The sequence below is a fragment of the Salmo salar genome, chromosome 12 (genome assembly GCF_965601325.2).
Source record: "Salmo salar chromosome 12, fSalSal1, whole genome shotgun sequence".
NCBI classification, from domain to species: domain Eukaryota; kingdom Metazoa; phylum Chordata; class Actinopteri; order Salmoniformes; family Salmonidae; genus Salmo; species Salmo salar.
Genome location: NC_138302.1, coordinates 11,357,501 through 11,375,962, shown reverse-complemented (window position 1 = coordinate 11,375,962; position 18,462 = coordinate 11,357,501). Strand labels below are relative to the sequence as shown.

The 18,462-nt window shown below is 43.1% G+C and overlaps 1 protein-coding gene across 2 annotated transcripts in view; it reads right to left on the bottom strand.

Moving 5' to 3' along the window:
- ttyh3b (tweety family member 3b) overlaps positions 1-18,462 on the bottom strand; it is a 56,170-nt gene that overhangs the window by 27,035 nt on the left and 10,673 nt on the right. For both annotated transcript variants that reach the window (XM_045690662.2, XM_082958570.1), the window contains exon 2: positions 9,135-9,334. In XM_045690662.2, coding sequence (XP_045546618.1) covers positions 9,135-9,334 — 200 coding nt within the window. The remainder of the gene's footprint in view (positions 1-9,134; positions 9,335-18,462) is intronic.

Here is an 18,462-nt window from a genome sequence, read left to right as displayed (position 1 = left end):
AATAGCCACTGTAAATTGGACAGTGCAGTTAGATTAACAAGAATTTAAGCTTTCTGCCAATATCAGATATGTCTGTGTCCTGGGAAACGTTCTTGTTACTTATAACCTCATGCTAATCGCTTTAGCCTAGGTTAGCTCAACCGTCTCGTGGAAGGGACACCGATCCCGAAGACATTTTTTAAAGAAGGATTTTTAAGGAAACAAAAAATAAATCACAATATCAAACAATTCGTCTGATCAAAATTGGATTAGAGGCCAAAATTGGAATAATATTCAAATCTTTTTTTCCATGTACATAAATAAAATGTCAAAGTGCAGATGATATGCCTACAGCCTCATGTCCAACCCAACGCTGATGAGGCGCCAGAAAATGGAGCCAAACTTTAATGGGACTTTAATGACATAAATACAGGCTAAACGCCAGCCATGTTTGACTTATATAATGAAGGATTATTCACATTAACATCTAAAGGCTTGATTCTGTCGACACGCTCGAGGCTCGGTTCATTCAGATCAAATGCTCAGAAGACCACAGAGTGAAGGACAGGGCCTGTTGAGCATCACACATCACTCACCTTGAATCTGAGCGGAGGCGGTCAGCATTTTGAAACTATTTAACCATAAACGTAATTGTTTAAAACCTGGACGTGTCTTACCTTGTTATAAAGTTGCCTAGCCAAAATACGACCATAACAATGTTGAAGGAATGATTTCAGAAACAGTGCCATGGAAACCAGCATTTTTCTCATGTTCAATAGATTTTAAAATCAAAGATATTTGTTGTCCAGCAGCCAAAGGCATAAATCCTAGTCATATTAGTAACCCATGCTAGTTGATGATAATCCTAGTTATATTAGTAACCCATGCTAGTTGATGATAATCCTAGTTATATTAGTAACCCATGCTAGTTGTTGATAATCCTAGTTATATTAGTAACCCATGCTAGTTGATGATAATCCTAGTTATATTAGTAACCCATGCTAGTTGATGATAATCCTAGTTATATTAGTAACCCATACTAGTTGATGATAATCCTAGTTATATTAGTAACCCATGCTAGTTGATGATAATCCTAGTTATATTAGTAACCCATGCTAGTTGATGATAATCCTAGTTATATTAGTAACCCATGCTAGTTGTTGATAATCCTAGTTATATTAGTAACCCATGCTAGTTGATGATAATCCTAGTTATATTAGTAACCCATGCTAGTTGATGATAATCCTAGTTATATTAGTAACCCATGCTAGTTGATGATAATCCTAGTTATATTAGTAACCCATGCTAGTTCTTGATAATCCTAGTTATATTAGTAACCCATGCTAGTTGATGATAATCCTAGTTATATTAGTAACCCATGCTAGTTGATGATAATCCTAGTTATATTAGTAACCCATGCTAGTTGATGATAATACTAGTTATATTTGTAACCCATACTAGTTGATGATAATCCTAGTTATATTAGTAACCCATGCTAGTTCTTGATAATCCTAGTTATATTAGTAACCCATGCTAGTTGATGATAATCCTAGTTATATTAGTAACCCATGCTAGTTGATGATAATCATAGTTATATTAGTAACCCATGCTAGTTGATGATAATCCTAGTTATATTAGTAACCCATGCTAGTTGATGATAATCCTAGTTATATTAGTAACCCATGCTAGTTGATGATAATCCTAGTTATATTAGTAACCCATACTAGTTGATGATAATCCTAGTTATATTAGTAACCCATGCTAGTTGATGATAATCCTAGTTATATTAGTAACCCATGCTAGTTGATGATAATCCTAGTTATATTAGTAACCCATGCTAGTTGTTGATAATCCTAGTTATATTAGTAACCCATGCTAGTTGATGATAATCCTAGTTATATTAGTAACCCATGCTAGTTGATGATAATCCTAGTTATATTAGTAACCCATGCTAGTTGATGATAATCCTAGTTATATTAGTAACCCATGCTAGTTCTTGATAATCCTAGTTATATTAGTAACCCATGCTAGTTGATGATAATCCTAGTTATATTAGTAACCCATGCTAGTTGATGATAATCCTAGTTATATTAATAACCCATGCTAGTTGATGATAATCCTAGTTATATTTGTAACCCATACTAGTTGATGATAATCCTAGTTATATTAGTAACCCATGCTAGTTCTTGATAATCCTAGTTATATTAGTAACCCATGCTAGTTGATGATAATCCTAGTTATATTAGTAACCCATGCTAGTTGATGATAATCATAGTTATATTAGTAACCCATGCTAGTTGATGATAATCCTAGTTATATTAGTAACCCATGCTAGTTGATGATAATCCTAGTTATATTAGTAACCCATGCTAGTTGATGATAATCCTAGTTATATTTGTAACCCATACTAGTTGATGCATCTTTAGACCTAGCCTTTCATCATTTCCAACGGATATTTTCCATCTCTGCCACATGAAACCGCTCATGTGTGCGGTGCGCGTTTGAGAACGGTGTTTTCCCGCTAATTGCATTTTGGAACATTTTGTTGTCCAACAGCCCACAGCCACGTGCGCATTGTTGAGTTTATAATGCGAAGAAAAACAGCTTTATCAACATTTCAAGCTAAAACGGTCTGATCTGTTGCATCAGCCTCATTGCTTAGTGTTTTATTTTTGAATGAGCAGTGGTTGTATGCATTTTGGATCTGTCATCCCAGAACTGTCCCAGAGTCTGTTTTCAACCGCAGACATGTTTTTTATCATCCCAGGGATGACAGGGCATCCTTAGTTTCAAGCCCTGGAATTATTTTATAAAGTCATGAAAAGTATTTGGTTGTAACAGTAATGTTGCAATATATTATATGCTACCAAGGGTGACAAACCATCCTCCAGGAGACCCTCTAGGAGAGCCTTTAGTCTAGGAGACCCTCTAGGAGAGCCTCTAGTCTAGGAGAGCCTCTAGTCTAGGAGACCCTCTAGGAGAGCCTCTAGTCTAGGAGAGCCTTTAGTCTAGGAGACCCTCTAGGAGAGCCTCTAGTCTAGGAGAGCCTCTAGTCTAGGAGACCCTCTAGGAGAGCCTCTAGTCTAGGAGACCCTCTAGGAGAGCCTCTAGTCTAGGAGAGCCTCTAGTCTAGGAGACCCTCTAGGAGAGCCTCTAGTCTAGGAGAGCCTCTAGTCTAGGAGACACTCTAGGAGAGCCTCTAGTCTAGGAGACCCTCTAGGAGAGCCTCTAGTCTAGGAGACCCTCTAGGAGAGCCTCTAGTCTAGGAGAGCCTCTAGTCTAGGAGACACTCTAGGAGAGCCTCTAGTCTAGGAGAGCCTTTAGTCTAGGAGACCCTCTAGGAGAGCCTCTAGTCTAGGAGAGCCTCTAGTCTAGGAGACCCTCTAGGAGAGCCTCTAGTCTAGGAGACCCTCTAGGAGAGCCTCTAGTCTAGGAGACCCTCTAGGAGAGCCTCTAGTCTAGGAGAGCCTCTAGTCTAGGAGACACTCTAGGAGAGCCTCTAGTCTAGGAGAGCCTCTAGTCTAGGAGAGCCTCTAGTCTAGGAGACCCTCTAGGAGAGCCTCTAGTCTAGGAGAGCCTCTAGTCTAGGAGCCCTCTAGGAGAGCCTCTAGTCTAGGAGAGCCTCTAGTCTAGGAGAGCCTCTAGTCTAGGAGACCCTCTAGGAGAGCCTCTAGTCTAGGAGAGCCTCTAGTCTAGGAGAGCCTCTAGTCTAGGAGACCCTCTAGGAGAGCCTCAAGTCTAGGAGAGCCTTTAGTCTAGGAGAGCCTCTAGTCTAGGAGAGCCTTTAGTCTAGGAGACCCTCTAGGAGAGCCTCTAGTCTAGGAGAGCCTCTAGTCTAGGAGACCCTCTAGGAGAGCCTCTAGTCTAGGAGAGCCTCTAGTCTAGGAGACCCTCTAGGAGAGCCTCTAGTCTAGGAGAGCCTCTAGTCTAGGAGAGTCTCTAGTCTAGGAGAGCCTCTAGTCTAGGAGACCCTCTAGTCTAGGAGAGCCTCTAGTCTAGGAGAGCCTCTAGTCTAGGAGACCCTCTAGTCTAGGAGAGCCTCTAGTCTAGGAGAGCCTCTAGTCTAGGAGACCCTCTAGGAGACCCTCTAGGAGAGCCTCTAGTCTAGGAGAGCCTCTAGTCTAGGAGAGCCTCTAGGAGACCCTCTAGGAGAGCCTCTAGGAGAACCTCTAGGAGAACCTCTAGGAGAGCCTCTAGGAGAGCCTCTAGGAGAGCCTCTAGGAGAACCTCTAGGAGACCCTCTAGGAGAGCCTCTAGGAGAGCCTCTAGGAGAACCTCTAGGAGAACCTCTAGGAGACCCTCTAGGAGAGCCTCTAGTCTAGGAGACCCTCTAGTCTAGGAGAGCCTCTAGTCTAGGAGAGCCTCTAGTCTAGGAGACCCTCTAGGAGACCCTCTAGGAGAGCCTCTAGTCTAGGAGAGCCTCTAGTCTAGGAGAGCCTCTAGTCTAGGAGACCCTCTAGGAGACCCTCTAGGAGAGCCTCTAGGAGAGCCTCTAGGAGAACCTCTAGGAGACCCTCTAGGAGAGCCTCTAGGAGAGCCTCTAGGAGAACCTCTAGGAGACCCTCTAGGAGAGCCTCTAGGAGAGCCTCTAGGAGAACCTCTAGGAGAACCTCTAGGAGAACCTCTAGGAGAACCTCTAGGAGAGCCTCTAGGAGAACCTCTAGGAGAACCTCTAGGAGACCCTCTAGGAGAGCCTCTAGTCTAGGAGAGCCTCTAGTCTAGGAGAGCCTCTAGTCTAGGAGACCCTCTAGGAGAGCCTCTAGTCTAGGAGACCCTCTAGGAGAGCCTCTAGTCTAGGAGACCCTCTAGGAGACCCTCTAGGAGAGCCTCTAGGAGACCCTCTAGGAGACCCTCTAGGAGACCCTCTAGGAGACCCTCTAGGAGACCCTCTAGGAGACCATCTAGTCTAGGAGAGCCTCTAGTCTAGGAGAGCCTCTAGTCTAGGAGACCCTTTAGTCTAGGAGAGCCTCTAGTCTAGGAGAGCCTCTAGTCTAGTAGACCCTCTAGGAGACCCTCTAGGAGAGCCTTAAAGGGACAGTGTTGTATTCTGAGACTGGCTTTTTTTGCATATTGAAGCCTATAGGCAGAGTGTAGCCTACATTTTTGTCTGATTCTCTATAGTAAAAAAAATTGTCATGCATTTTATTTTGTAAAGTGGTTTCTTGCATCATACAGTTATGTAAACATTGTGTTACAAGTGACTGGACAAGTGACTTAAGCTTTTGAACAAGTAAAAAATCTGTCCTACTTGTCCGAAAGCTAAAAAGCTAATGTCAAGCCCTACATATAATTAGTTAGCCCATGGACAGTTACAGTCATAGGCCTATAGAGACTTACAGAGTCAATCTATCCTGTCTTCCAATGACAGTGATTCCATGTGATTGGTTACATCGGCCCAGAAAGCCCTGGCAAACAACTCCCATGACAACCAACTAACAATAAGAAATAACGGAAGAACTACACATACAGCCAGAGAGAGCGAGAAAGAGCTCAATATCAAATATTTAACATCAACTATAACAGTTAATCATCAAATATTTAAACCTGCTAAACACATCGCTACCATGTAGTCACCAGTCAGGCACACACAGCTCCCTGTCTCTCCACTACATCATGAATATGCCATCTGCATCAAATCTGCTGCTGTCTCCATGGCAACCTTTCTAGGCCAGAGAGAACAGAGACAGAATGGTACAGAGAAAGAGAGAGAGAGAGAAGCAGAGTGCAGTGTTTGAAATGTGTTTGCCAAGGAAGATGCAAGTCAGTGTAGAAGTGTGTGACGATAACGTGTGTGTGTGTGTGTGTGTGTGTGTGTGTGTGTGTGTGTGTGTGTGTGTGTGTGTGTGTGTGTGTGTGTGTGTACCCCAGCCAGCCAAAGGGTCCAATATGACCTAAATAATCTATTTCAAAAACACTGGGCTAATCTGACATCACTCTGTATCACACTGCTTCACACTGAACAGACAGAATACACTTGTTTACCAGAGAGAGAGAGAGAGAGAGAGAAAGAGAGAGAGAGAAAGCCTAAACAAGTCACTGCAGATTCTCTCTCTCTTTTTCTCTCTCTCCCCTCCTGGCCATGTTACTATGGTTACAGGGTCAATGACCTTGGTGTAGAAACTGTTCTATAAACACTGAAATTCCAGGGATTTTCCCCAAAATACAGAACTGATTACCTTACAGTATACTGTAACAGTTCAGCAGTATTTAGCTTCCAACTGCGCTAATGAAACTGGTCCAGTTCTCCCAGTTCTCCCAGTTCCCCTAGGTCCCCCAGTTCTCCCAGTTCCCCCAGGTCTCCCAGTTTCCCCAGTTCTCCCAGGTCCCCCAGTTCTCCCAGTTCCCCCAGGTCTCCCAGTTCCCCCAGGTCTCCCAGGTCCCCCAGTTCTCCCAGGTCCCCCAGTTCTCCCAGTTCCCCCAGTTCTCCCAGTTCCCCCAGTTCTCCCAGGTCCCGCAGTTCTCCCAGTTCCCCCAGGTCCCCCAGTTCTCCCAGTTCCCCCAGGTCTCCCACGTCCCCCAGGTCCCCCAGTTCTCCCAGTTCCCCCAGGTCTCCCACGTCCCCCAGGTCCCCCAGTTCTCCCAGTTCTCCCAGGTCCCCCAGTTCTTCCAGGTCCCCCAGTTCTCCCAGTTCTCCCAGGTCCCCCAGTTCTTCCAGGTCACCCAGTTCTCCCAGGTCACCCAGTTCTTCCAGGTCCCCCAGTTCTCCCAGGTCTCCCAGTTCACCCAGTTCTCCCAGGTCCCCCAGTTCTTCCAGTTCTCCCAGGTCCCCCAGTTCTTCCAGGTCTCCCAGGTCCCCCAGTTCTCCTAGTTCTCCCAAATTCCAGATCATTTCCATGGACATGTATTAGTAATATTCTTTCCTTATTTCTGCAGTACAGTACAGGTTATATACAGGTTATATACAGGTTATATACAGGCTATATACAGGTTATATAAAGGCTATATACAGGCTATATACAGGTTATATACAGGTTATATACAGGTTATATACAGGCTATATACAAGGTTATATACAGGTTATATACAGGTTATATACAGGTTATATACAGGCTATATACAGGTTATATAGAGGTTATATACAGGTTATATACAAGTTATATACAGGCTATATACAGGCTATATACAGGTTATATACAGGCTATATACAGGTTATATACAGGTTATATACAGGTTATATACAGGCTATATACAGGTTATATACAGGTTATATAGAGGTTATATACAGGTTATATACAAGTTATATACAGGTTATATACAGGCTATATACAGGCTATATACAGGTTATATACAGGCTATATACAGGTTATATACAGGTTATATACAGGTTATATACAGGCTATATACAGGTTATATACAGGTTATATACAGGTTATATAAAGGCTATATACAGGCTATATACAGGTTATATACAGGTTATATACAGGCTATATATAGGCTATATACAGGTTATATACAGGTTATATACAGGCTATATACAGGTTATATACAGGTTGTATACAGGTTATATACAGGCTATATACAGGTTATATACAGGTTATATACAGGTTATATACAGGCTATATACAGGTTATATACAGGCTATATACAGGTTATATACAGGCTATATACAGGTTATATAAGGTTATATACAGGCTATATACAGGTTATATACAGGCTATATACAGGTTATATACAGGTTATATACAGGCTATATACAGGCTATATACAGGTTATATAAAGGTTATATACAGGCTATATACAGGTTATATAAGGTTATATACAGGTTATATACAGGCTATATACAGGTTATATACAGGCTATATACAGGCTATATACAGGTTATATACAGGCTATATACAGGCTATATACAGGCTATATACAGGTTATATACAGGCTATATACAGGCTATATACAGGCTATATACAGGTTATATACAGGCTATATACAGGCTATATACAGGCTATATACAGGCTATATACAGGTTATATACAGGCTATATACAGGCTATATACAGGTTATATACAGGTTATATACAGGTTATATACAGGCTATATACAGGTTATATACAGGTTATATACAGGTTATATACAGGCTATATACAGGTTATATACAGGCTATGTCCCCCAAGGCCTTTAAAGGTTTCAACAGATTTAGCCCCAAAAATACATTTACGCTTTTTAGTTTAGATGAAGAAGGCCTTTGAAGCAGACACACACACAGACAAAGAGAGAGACACACACACAGACAAAGAGAGAGACACACACACACAGACAAAGAGAGAGACACACACACAGACAAAGAGAGAGACACACACACAGACAAAGAGAGACACACACACACACAGACAAAGAGAGAGACACACACACACAGACAAAGAGAGAGACACACACACAGACAAAGAGAGACACACAGACAAAGGGAGAGACACACACACAGACAAAGAGAGAGACACACACACACAGAGAGAGAACAGATAGAGAGCTAATCTACAACAGACTGGTAGAACTATGTCTTTATAGTGGATACTATATAATGTCAGCATAGTGCTGATCTACAACAGACTGGTAGAACTATGTCATTATAGTGGATACTATATAATGTCATCATAGAGCTGATCTACAACAGACTGGTAGAACTATGTCCTTATAGAGGATACTATATAATGTCATCATAGAGCTGATCTACAACAGACTGGTAGAACTATGTCCTTATAGAGGATACTATATAATGTCATCATAGAGCTGATCTACAACAGACTGGTAGAACTATGTCCTTATAGAGGATACTATATAATGTCATCATAGAGCTGATCTACAACAGACTGGTAGAACTATGTCCTTATAGAGGATACTGTATAATGTCATCATAGAGCTGATCTACAACAGACTGGTAGAACTATGTCCTTATATACTATATCATGTCATCACAGAGGTCAACCTGGATTCACCTGGTTAGTCTGTCATGGAAAGACCAGGTGTTCTTAATGTTCTGTCCACTCAGTGTCTAATCTCCCTCCCTCCCTGTGTGTGTGTGTGTGTGTGTGTGTGTGTGTGTGTGTGTGTGTGTGTGTGTGTGTGTGTGTGTGTGTGTGTGTGTGTGTGTGTGTGTGTGTGTGTGCGCGCATCCGTGTGTGTATCCATGTAGCCCTGCGTGTGTGTGTGTGTGTTACCACTAACCTGCAAACGAGTGTGGCGATGATGACACACCAGGCGGTACAGCAGCAGTCAGGGTTGGGGGGCTGGTGTGTGTGTGAGTGAGAGTGTGTGTCGTCATGGTTCTTGCGTCGTCGGCAGCACAGCCAGAAAGAGTAGAAGAGGAGGAAGAGGAGGTCCAGAGCCAGACACACCAACGCTATTCCGCCTAGCAACAGCACCGACTGGGGAGAGAGAGACAGACAGGATATGACATCACAACCACCTGGATCCTAAAATGACATGTCAATAATCCGATTTTGGCCCTGTACAGAAACAAGCCTTTCCAACTGGACACAAACTGGTTGAATCTACATTGCTTCTACGTCATTTCAACAACAACAAAAAAATGTAAATTGTGATGACGTTGAATTAACGTGGAAAACTGATTGGATTAGCAGAAAGTCATCAACATAATCGAATCTGGGGAATGTTTGTCTTTTTTTCGCTCTCACCTTTTAACCTAAATCAACTGACTTCAGGTTGAAACATACTATTGAATTCACGTTAGTGGACAACTCAATCAAATGTACATCAAAACTAGATGTTGAACTGAGGTCTGCGCCCAGCGGGTTGGCTCCCTTTTCTGTGGACCATTTTGACAGAAACACAAGAGGCGGGAAAGAGGATATGATGTCACAATGAGCATTGTAGGGTACAGGAAGAGAAGAGGAAGTTGATTGTAAATTAACACAAAGCGGCCTCAAGTGAACGCCCCCCCATCACTAACTCCTACAGGAGAATCTCGTGTAGAGCTGGACATTATACATACAGACGTCAGATCTTCATTTTGTCGTGGATCATTTTCCTGCGAAACAGGATATTCAAATTAGCCTCGTGATTTAGATACGTTCACTACAAACCCTGCAGTTCTCCTTCTCTCCATGCAGGGGCAGTCGAGTCAATGAGGACCAGTGGCAGGTATCAAAATCATCCTCCCTCTCGCCCAGAATCAGCTGCTTTCCAAAGATTGGAAAGCTGCCGCGGTCATCCCCCTCTTCAAAGGGAGAGACACTCGAGACCCAAACTGTTATAGACCTATATCCATCCTGCCCTGCCTTTCTAAAATCTTTGAAAGTCAAGTTAACAAACAGATCACCGACCATTTCGAATCCCACCGTACCTCCTCCACTATGCAATCTGGTTTCCGAGCTGGTCATGGGTGCACCTCAGCTACGCTCAAGGTCCTAAAAGATATCATAACCGTCATTGATAATTGACAGTACTGTGCAGCCGTCTTCATCAACCTGGCCAAGACTTTCGACCCTGTCAATCACCGCACTCTTAACGGCAGACTCAATAGCCTTGGCTTCTCAAATGACTGCCTCGCCTGGTTCACCAACTACTTCTCAGATAGAGTTCAGTGTGTCAAATCGGAGGGCCTGTTGTCCGGACCTCTGGTAGTCTCTATGGGGGTGCCACAGGGTTCAATTCTCGGGCCGACTCTTTTCTCTGTATATGTCAACGATGTCGCTCTTGCTGCTGGTGATTCTCTGATCTACCTATACGCAGACGACACCATTCTGTATACATCTGGCCCTTCTTTGGACACTGTGCTAACAAACCTCCAAACAAGCTTCAATGCCATACAACACTCCTTCCGAGGCCTCCAACTGCTTTTAAATGCAAGTAAAACTAAGTGCATGCTCTTCAACCGATTGCTGCCCACACCCTGCCGCCCGACTAGCATCACTACTCTGGACGGTTCTGACTTAGAATATGTGGACAACTACAAATACCTAGGTGTCTGGTTAGACTGTAAACTCTCCTTCCAGACTCACATTAAGCTTCTCCAATCCAAAATTAAATCTAGAATCAATCGGCTTCCTATTTCGCAAAAAAGCCTACTTCACTCATGCTGCCAAACATACCCTCGTAAAACTGACTATCCTACCGATCCTTGACTTCGGCGATGTCATTTACAAAATAGCCTTCAACACTCTACTCAGCAAATTGGATGTAGTCTATCACAGAATCATCCGTTTTGTTACTAAAGCCCCATTTACTACCCATCGCTGTGACCTGTACGCTCTTGTTGGCTGGCCCTCACTACATATTCGTCGCCAAACCCACTGGCTCCAGGTCATCTATAAGTCTATGCTAGGTAATGCCCCGCCTTATCTCAGCTCACTGGTCACCATAGCAACACCCACCCGTAGCACGTGCTCCAGCAGGTATATCTCACTGGTCATCCCCAAAGCCAACACTTCCTTTGGCCACCTTTCCTTCCAGTTCTCTGCTGCCAATGACTGGAACAAATTGCAAAAATCACTGGAGCTGGAGTCTTAAATCTCCCTCTCTAACTTCAAGCATCAGCTGTCAGAGCAGCTTACCGATCACTGTACATAGCCCATCTGTAAATAACACACCCAACTACCTCACCCCCATATTATTACTTACCCTCTTGCACTTTTGCTCCCCAGTATCTCTACTTGCACATCATCATCTGCACATCCGTTGTTAATGCTAAATTGTAATTATTTCGCCTCTATGGCCTACCTCCCTACTCTTCAACATTTGCACACACTGTACATAGATTTATTTATTGTGTTATAGACTGTATGTTTGTTTATGTGTAACTCTGTGTTGTTTGATAATGTCGCACTGCTTTGCTTTATCTTGACCAGGTCGCAGTTGTAAATGAGAACTTGTTCTCAACTGGCCTACCTGGTTAAATAAAGGTGAAATTAAAATAAAATAAAAATATAATATCAGATGTAAAGATGACATTGAGACTAGTGAGGTAGAAAAACACAGCTCATGATTTTTACATCTACATTATATATATATATATATCTATATACAGTTGAAGTCGGGAAGTTTACATACTCTTAGGTTGGAGTCATTAAAACTTGTTTTTCAACCACTCCACAAATTTCTTGTTAACAAACTATAGTTTTGGCCAGTCGGATAGGACATCTACTTTGTGTATGACACAAGTAACTATTCCAACAGTTGTTTACAGACAGATTACTTATAATTCACTGTATCACAAATCCAGTGGTTCAGAAGTTTACTTACACTAAGTTGTCTGTGCCTTTAAAGAGCTTGGAGAATTCCAGAAAATGATGTCATGACTTTAGAAGCTTCTGATAGGCTAGTTGGCATCATTTGAGTCAATTGGAGGTGTACCTGTGGATGTATTTAAAGGCCTACCTTCAAACTCAGTGCCTCTTTGCTTGACATCATGGGAAAATCAAAAGAAATCAGCCAAGTCTGGTTCATCCTTGGGAGCAATTTCCAAACGCCTGAAGGTACCACGTTCATCTGTACAAACAATAGTACGTAAGTATAAACACCATGGGACCACGCAGTCATCATACCGCTCAGAAAGGAGACACATTATGTCTCTTAGAGATGAATGTACATTGGTGCGAAAAGTGCAAATCAATCCCAGAACAACAGCAAAGGACCTTGTGAAGATGCTGGAGGAAACAGGTACAACAATATCTATATCCATAGTAAAACGAGTCCTATATCAACATAACCTGAAAGGCCGCTCAGCAAGGAAGAAGCCACTGCTCCAAAACCGCCATAAAAAAAAGCCAGACTACGGTTTGCAACTGCACATGGGGACAAAGATTGTACTTTTTGGAGAAATGTCTTCTGGTCTGATGAAACAAAAATAGAACTGTTTGGCCATAATGACCATTGTTATGTTTGGAGGAAAAAGGGGGAGGCTTGCAAGCCAAAGAACACCATCCCAACCGTGAGGCACGGGTTGGCAGCATCATGTTGTGGGGGTGCTTTGCTGCAGGAGGGACTGGTGCACATCACAAAATGATGGCATCATGAGGCAGGAAAATTATGTTGATATATTGAAGCAACATCTCAAGACATCAGTCAGGAAGTTCAAGTTTGGTCGCAAACGGGTCTTCCAAATGGACAATGACCCCAAGCATACTTACAAAGTTGTGGCAAAATGGCTTAAGGACAACAAAGTCAAGGTATTGGAGTGGCCATCACAAAGCCCTGACCTCAATCCTATAGAACATTTGTGGGCAGAACTGAAAAAGCGTGTGCGAGCAAGGAGGCCTACAAACCTGACTCAGTTACACCCGCTCTGTCAGGAGGAATGGGCCAAAATTCACCCAACTTATTGTGGGAAGCTTGTGGCAGGCTACCCGAAATGTTTGACCCAAGTTAAACAATTTAAAGGCAATGCTACCAAATACTAATTGAGTGTATGTAAACTTCTGACCCTCTGGGAATGTGATGAAAGAAATAAAAGCTGAATTAAATCATTCTCTCAACTATTATTCTGACATTTCACAATTTTAAAATAAAGTGTTGATCCTAACTGACCAAAGAAGGAATTTTTACTCTGATTAAATGTCAGGGATTGTAAAAAACTGAGTTTAAATGTATTTGGCTAAGGTGTATGTAAACTTCCGACTTCAACTGTATGTATATATATATTATATATATATATATATATATATATATATATATATATATATATATATATATATGTATAAAAGAGGAAATCTGAAGGTTTCTAGTGAACCTAAGGTTATGAATCAACTGTCAAAATGTAGTTCAATCATGGCCGGGGGTGATGTATCGTTAGGGCCACTGCCGTCTGCGCACACATATAGGCCTACTGTGTCAGCGTGGGTTCCATTCCGAACCCTCTCTTCTGGAACAAATAACTGATTGACTTGATGTAGTCGAAAATGTAAAATATGGACAGTCCAGGGATATTTTACCCCTGATCTTGATATTTTTTTTTTAAATGACCATACCAGACACTTTTATTATGAAAGAATAGGCTACATTCTGTAGGCTACCTGTTAGCCTAGCCATTGATACACAGCATCGTAAAAATAGAGGTGAGGGGGGCAATTTTTAGGGGCCTTCCTCTGAAAATTTGCCAAAAACTCCAGCCACCCGAGTCATAGACTGTTCTCTCTGCTACTGCACGGCAAGCGGTACCGGAGCTAACAACACACACTCACTCCTGCTTTGGGGTAACGGGAGCAGAAGTTCGGGGAGCAGTGTGTGTCAGATCCAACACACAGATCACACACACTCTGAACACTTTGATGTCAACAGAGATGCTTGTTCTAGGTCCCAAGAAACAGAGATCTTCTGTTGAATCTGACAATTAATCTCGATGGTTGTACAGTCATCTCAAATAAAACTGTGAAGGACCTCGGCGTTACTCTGGACCCTGATCTCTCTTTTGACGAACATATCAAGACTGTTTCAAAGACAGCTTTTTTGCATCTACGTAACATTGCAAAAATCTGAAACTTGCTGTCCAAAAATGATGCAGAAAAATTCATCCATGCTTTTGTCACTTCTAGACTAGACTACTGCAATGCTCTACTTTCCGGCTACCCGGATAAGACACTAAATAAACTTCAGTTAGTGCTAAACACGGCTGCTAGAATCTTGACTAGAACCAAAAGATTTGATCATATTACTCCAGTGCTAGCCTCCCTACACTGGCTTCCTGTTAAGGCAATGGCTGATATCAAGGTTTTACTGCTAACCTACAAAGCATTACATGGGCTTGCTCCTACCTATCTTTCCGATTTGGTCCTGCCGTACATACCTACACATACACTACGGTCACAAGACACAGGCCTCCTAACTGTCCCTAGAATTTCTAAGCAAACAGCTGGAGGCAGGGCTTTCTCCTATAGAGTTCCATTTTTATGGAATGGTCAGCCTACCCATGTGAGAGGCGCAGACTCGGTCTCAACCTTTAAGTCTTTATTGAAGACTCTTCTTCAGTAGGTCCTATGATTGAGTGTAGTCTGGCCCAGGAGTGTGAAGGTGAACGGAAAGGCACTGGACCAACGAACCGCCCTTGCTGTCTCTGCCTGGCCGGTTCCCCTCTCTCCATTGGGATTCTCTGCCTCTAACCCTATTACAGGGGCTGAGTCACTGGCTTACTGGTGCTCTTCCATGCCGTACCTAGGAGGGGTGCGTCACTTGAGTGGGTTGAGTCACTGACGTGACCTTCCTGTCTGGGTTGGCGACCCCCTTGGGTTGTGCCGTGGCGGAGATCTTTGTGGGCTATACTCTGCCTTATCTCAGGATGGTAAGTTGGTGGTTGAAGTTATCCCTCTAGTGGTGTGGGGGCTGTGCTTTGGCAAAGTGGGTGGGGTTATATCCTGCCTGTTTGGCCCTGTCCGGGGGTATCGTCGGACGGGCCAAAGTGTCTCCCGACCCCTCCTGTCTCAGCCTCCAGTATTTATGCTGCAGTAATTTATGCTGCAGTAGTTTATGTGTCGGGGGGCTAGGGTCAGTCTGTTATATCTGGAGTATTTCTCCTGTCTTATCCTGTGTCCTGTGTGAGTTTAAGTATGCTCTCTCTAATTCTCTCTTTCATTCTTTCTCTCTCTCTCTCTCGGAGGAGCTGAGCCCTAGGACCATGCCTCAGGACTACCTGGCCTGATGACTCATTGCTGTCCCCAGTCCACCTGGCTGTGCTGCTGCTCCAGTTTCAACTGTTCTGCCTGCGGCTATGGAACCCTGACCTGTTCACCGGACGTGCTACCTGTCCCAGACCTGCTGTTTTCAACTCTCTAGAAACAGCAGGAGCGGTAGAGATACTCTGAATGATCGGCTATGAAAAGCCAACTGACATTTACTCCTGAGGTGCTGACCTGTTGCACCCTCGACAACCACTGTGATTATTATTATTTGACCCTGCTGGTCATCTATGAACATTTGAACATCTTGGCCATATTCTGTTATAATCTCCACCCGGCACAGCCAGAAGAGGACTGGCCACCCCTCATAGCCTGGTTCCTCTCTAGGTTTCTTCCTTGGTTCTGGCCTTTCTAGAGAGTTTTTCCTAGCCACTGTGCTTCTACACCTGCATTGCTTGCTGTTTGGGGTTTTAGGCTGGGTGTCTGTACAGCACTTTGAGATATCAGCTGATGTAAGAAGGGCTTTATAAAAAAAAATATTGGATTTTGATTTGATATCTGACAGAGAGAGAGAGAGAGACTGAGAATAAGGGACAGAATGAGAGAGAGAGAGAGAGAGAGAGAGAGAGAAAGAGAGCGAGAAAGAGATAGCGAGGGGTGTTTGTCTGAATCAAAAAAGAGAGAAAGAGAGAACCAGATGAGGGAGAGCAGGAAGGGGGTGGGGGAATGATGCATGTCTGGTAGAAGATGAAAGGGAAGGAAAGAGAGAAAGAAAGAGAGAGGGGAGGGGCTGCCAAAGGTTTGAACTGTGAGTAGGTTGTTGACGAAGCATGTGACATAAAATTATATTTGGTTTATGGTCTTTATCTGTGAGATGATATAACACACAGCTGGATATGTCTGCTCTGAAAGCTTGAAGAAAGTTTCCCTTCCTCCAGGATACACATGGAAAAGCATTCTGCTCCAGAACATGCCGGGACAATGTCTGTAGGTTCCGGAATAGTGGACAGGAATTCTGCCGCTGCTGATACAATCTAAAACAAGTTCCAAAGGAATTGTGCTACGGGTGAAGAGATACCATCTTCACACAACAGCCCCAGGTGGCTGACGTTTAGGGATTATCAGGTAGAACAGAAAACCAGCAGTACTTCGGACCGCCACGGGTAAGATTTGAATACCCCTGCTTTACACTGTGTACAGCTAGTGACTAGCGTAGCTACAATGACCCCAGTAGGTCACTATACCAGGCCATAGGGCTTCCCTGGACATAACGACATATCCAACTAAACAGTGTCACCATCTCAACAAAACGTATAGAAATGGGACACTTCTGCTCTTTGAATGTTACCTCAACAGAAAGCATCCTTATGGAATGTGAAACAAGACGATTCTCTACTTCCATCGTGACTGTGCCCAGAGCCTAGTTCAATGATATCCAGTAGATGGAGAGAGATAGAACCAGAGACTCTCCCATTGGTACTTATCCGAAGAGTAGGGTCCTGGCTAAATGGTGTCTGGCCCTCATACCATCATGGCCACCTCATCATCCCCAACTTCCAATTGGCTCATTCTCTCTCCTCTTCCCCGGGTGGTTGCTGTAAATGAAAATGTATTCTCAGTCAACTTACCTGGTCAAATAAGGGTCAATAAATAAAATGTCGACTTTGGGCACGTAAAAAAAAAGATCCAACTCCGCCTCTTCCTCACTTTTCAAACAGAAATAGGGTGCGCCTTCGGTGCTTCATCAATGTGTCATTCTGGTCATAACTAGCCACTGTAACTAACCAGTAGCTCCTCCATGAGCGTTGTGACAGACATTGCTAGTTTGTTAGCTAAGCTAGCCACTGTAGCTAACCACTGTAGCTAACCAGTAGCTCCTCCATGAGCACCACGACAGACATAGCTAGTTTGATAGCTAGGCTAGCCACTGTAGCTAACCAGTAGCTCCTCCATGAGCGCCGCGACAGACATGGCTAGTTTGATAGCTAGGCTAGCTACTGTAGCTAACCATTAGCTCCTCCAGTATGTGTTGACGCCATTTCACAGGATCTCATTTTGGACTGAAGCTGTAGAGAAAGGTAAGAAACGGCACTTTAGTAACCAAATATCTTCTTCATCCATCTATCTTGTGTTTGTAAAGCATTACATGACCTGGTATGATGGTGCATTGATCAGTTATACAGTTTAAAGCCCACAGTTTTGTGTTTTTTTGCCCAAAGTCGACTTTTAATAAATACTACCATGGGAACAGAGGAGACAGTACGATTTGAAATAGGATTTGAGACAGAACAGACAGTCACTGATATGAAAGAAGAGAAGAGAAATGTACTTATTATTGTTAAATGGACCACAAGGATCGATTCCAAACCACAGCCCAGGTCCCTTTCCCCTGGCTACACTGTAGCAGTGTATAGTGTCCATTCCATCCTGTTAGGTCAATACAGGGTTCAATTCCAAACCCCAGCATAATATAATAATATACAGCGCCTTCGGAAAGTATTCAGACCCCTTGACTTTTTCCACATTTTGTTACGTTACAGCCGTATTCTAAAATGGATTAAGAAAAATGAAATATATATATATATTCTCAGCAATATACACACAATGCCCAATAATGACAAAGCAAAAACAGGTTTTTAGAAATGTTTGCAAATTTCTTGAAAATAAAAAACAGAAATGCGTTATTTTTTACGTAAGTATTCAGACCCTTTGGACAGCCCGCTTGGAGTTTGCCAAAAAGCACCTAAAGACTCTCAGATCATCAGAAACAAGATTCTCTGGTCTGATGAAACCAAGAATCAACTCTTTGGCCAGAATGCCAAGCGTCACTTCTGGAGGAAACCTGGTACCATCCCTACGGTGAAGCATGGTAGTGGCAGCATCATGCTGTGGGGATGTTTTTCAGCGGCAGGGACTGGGAGACTAAT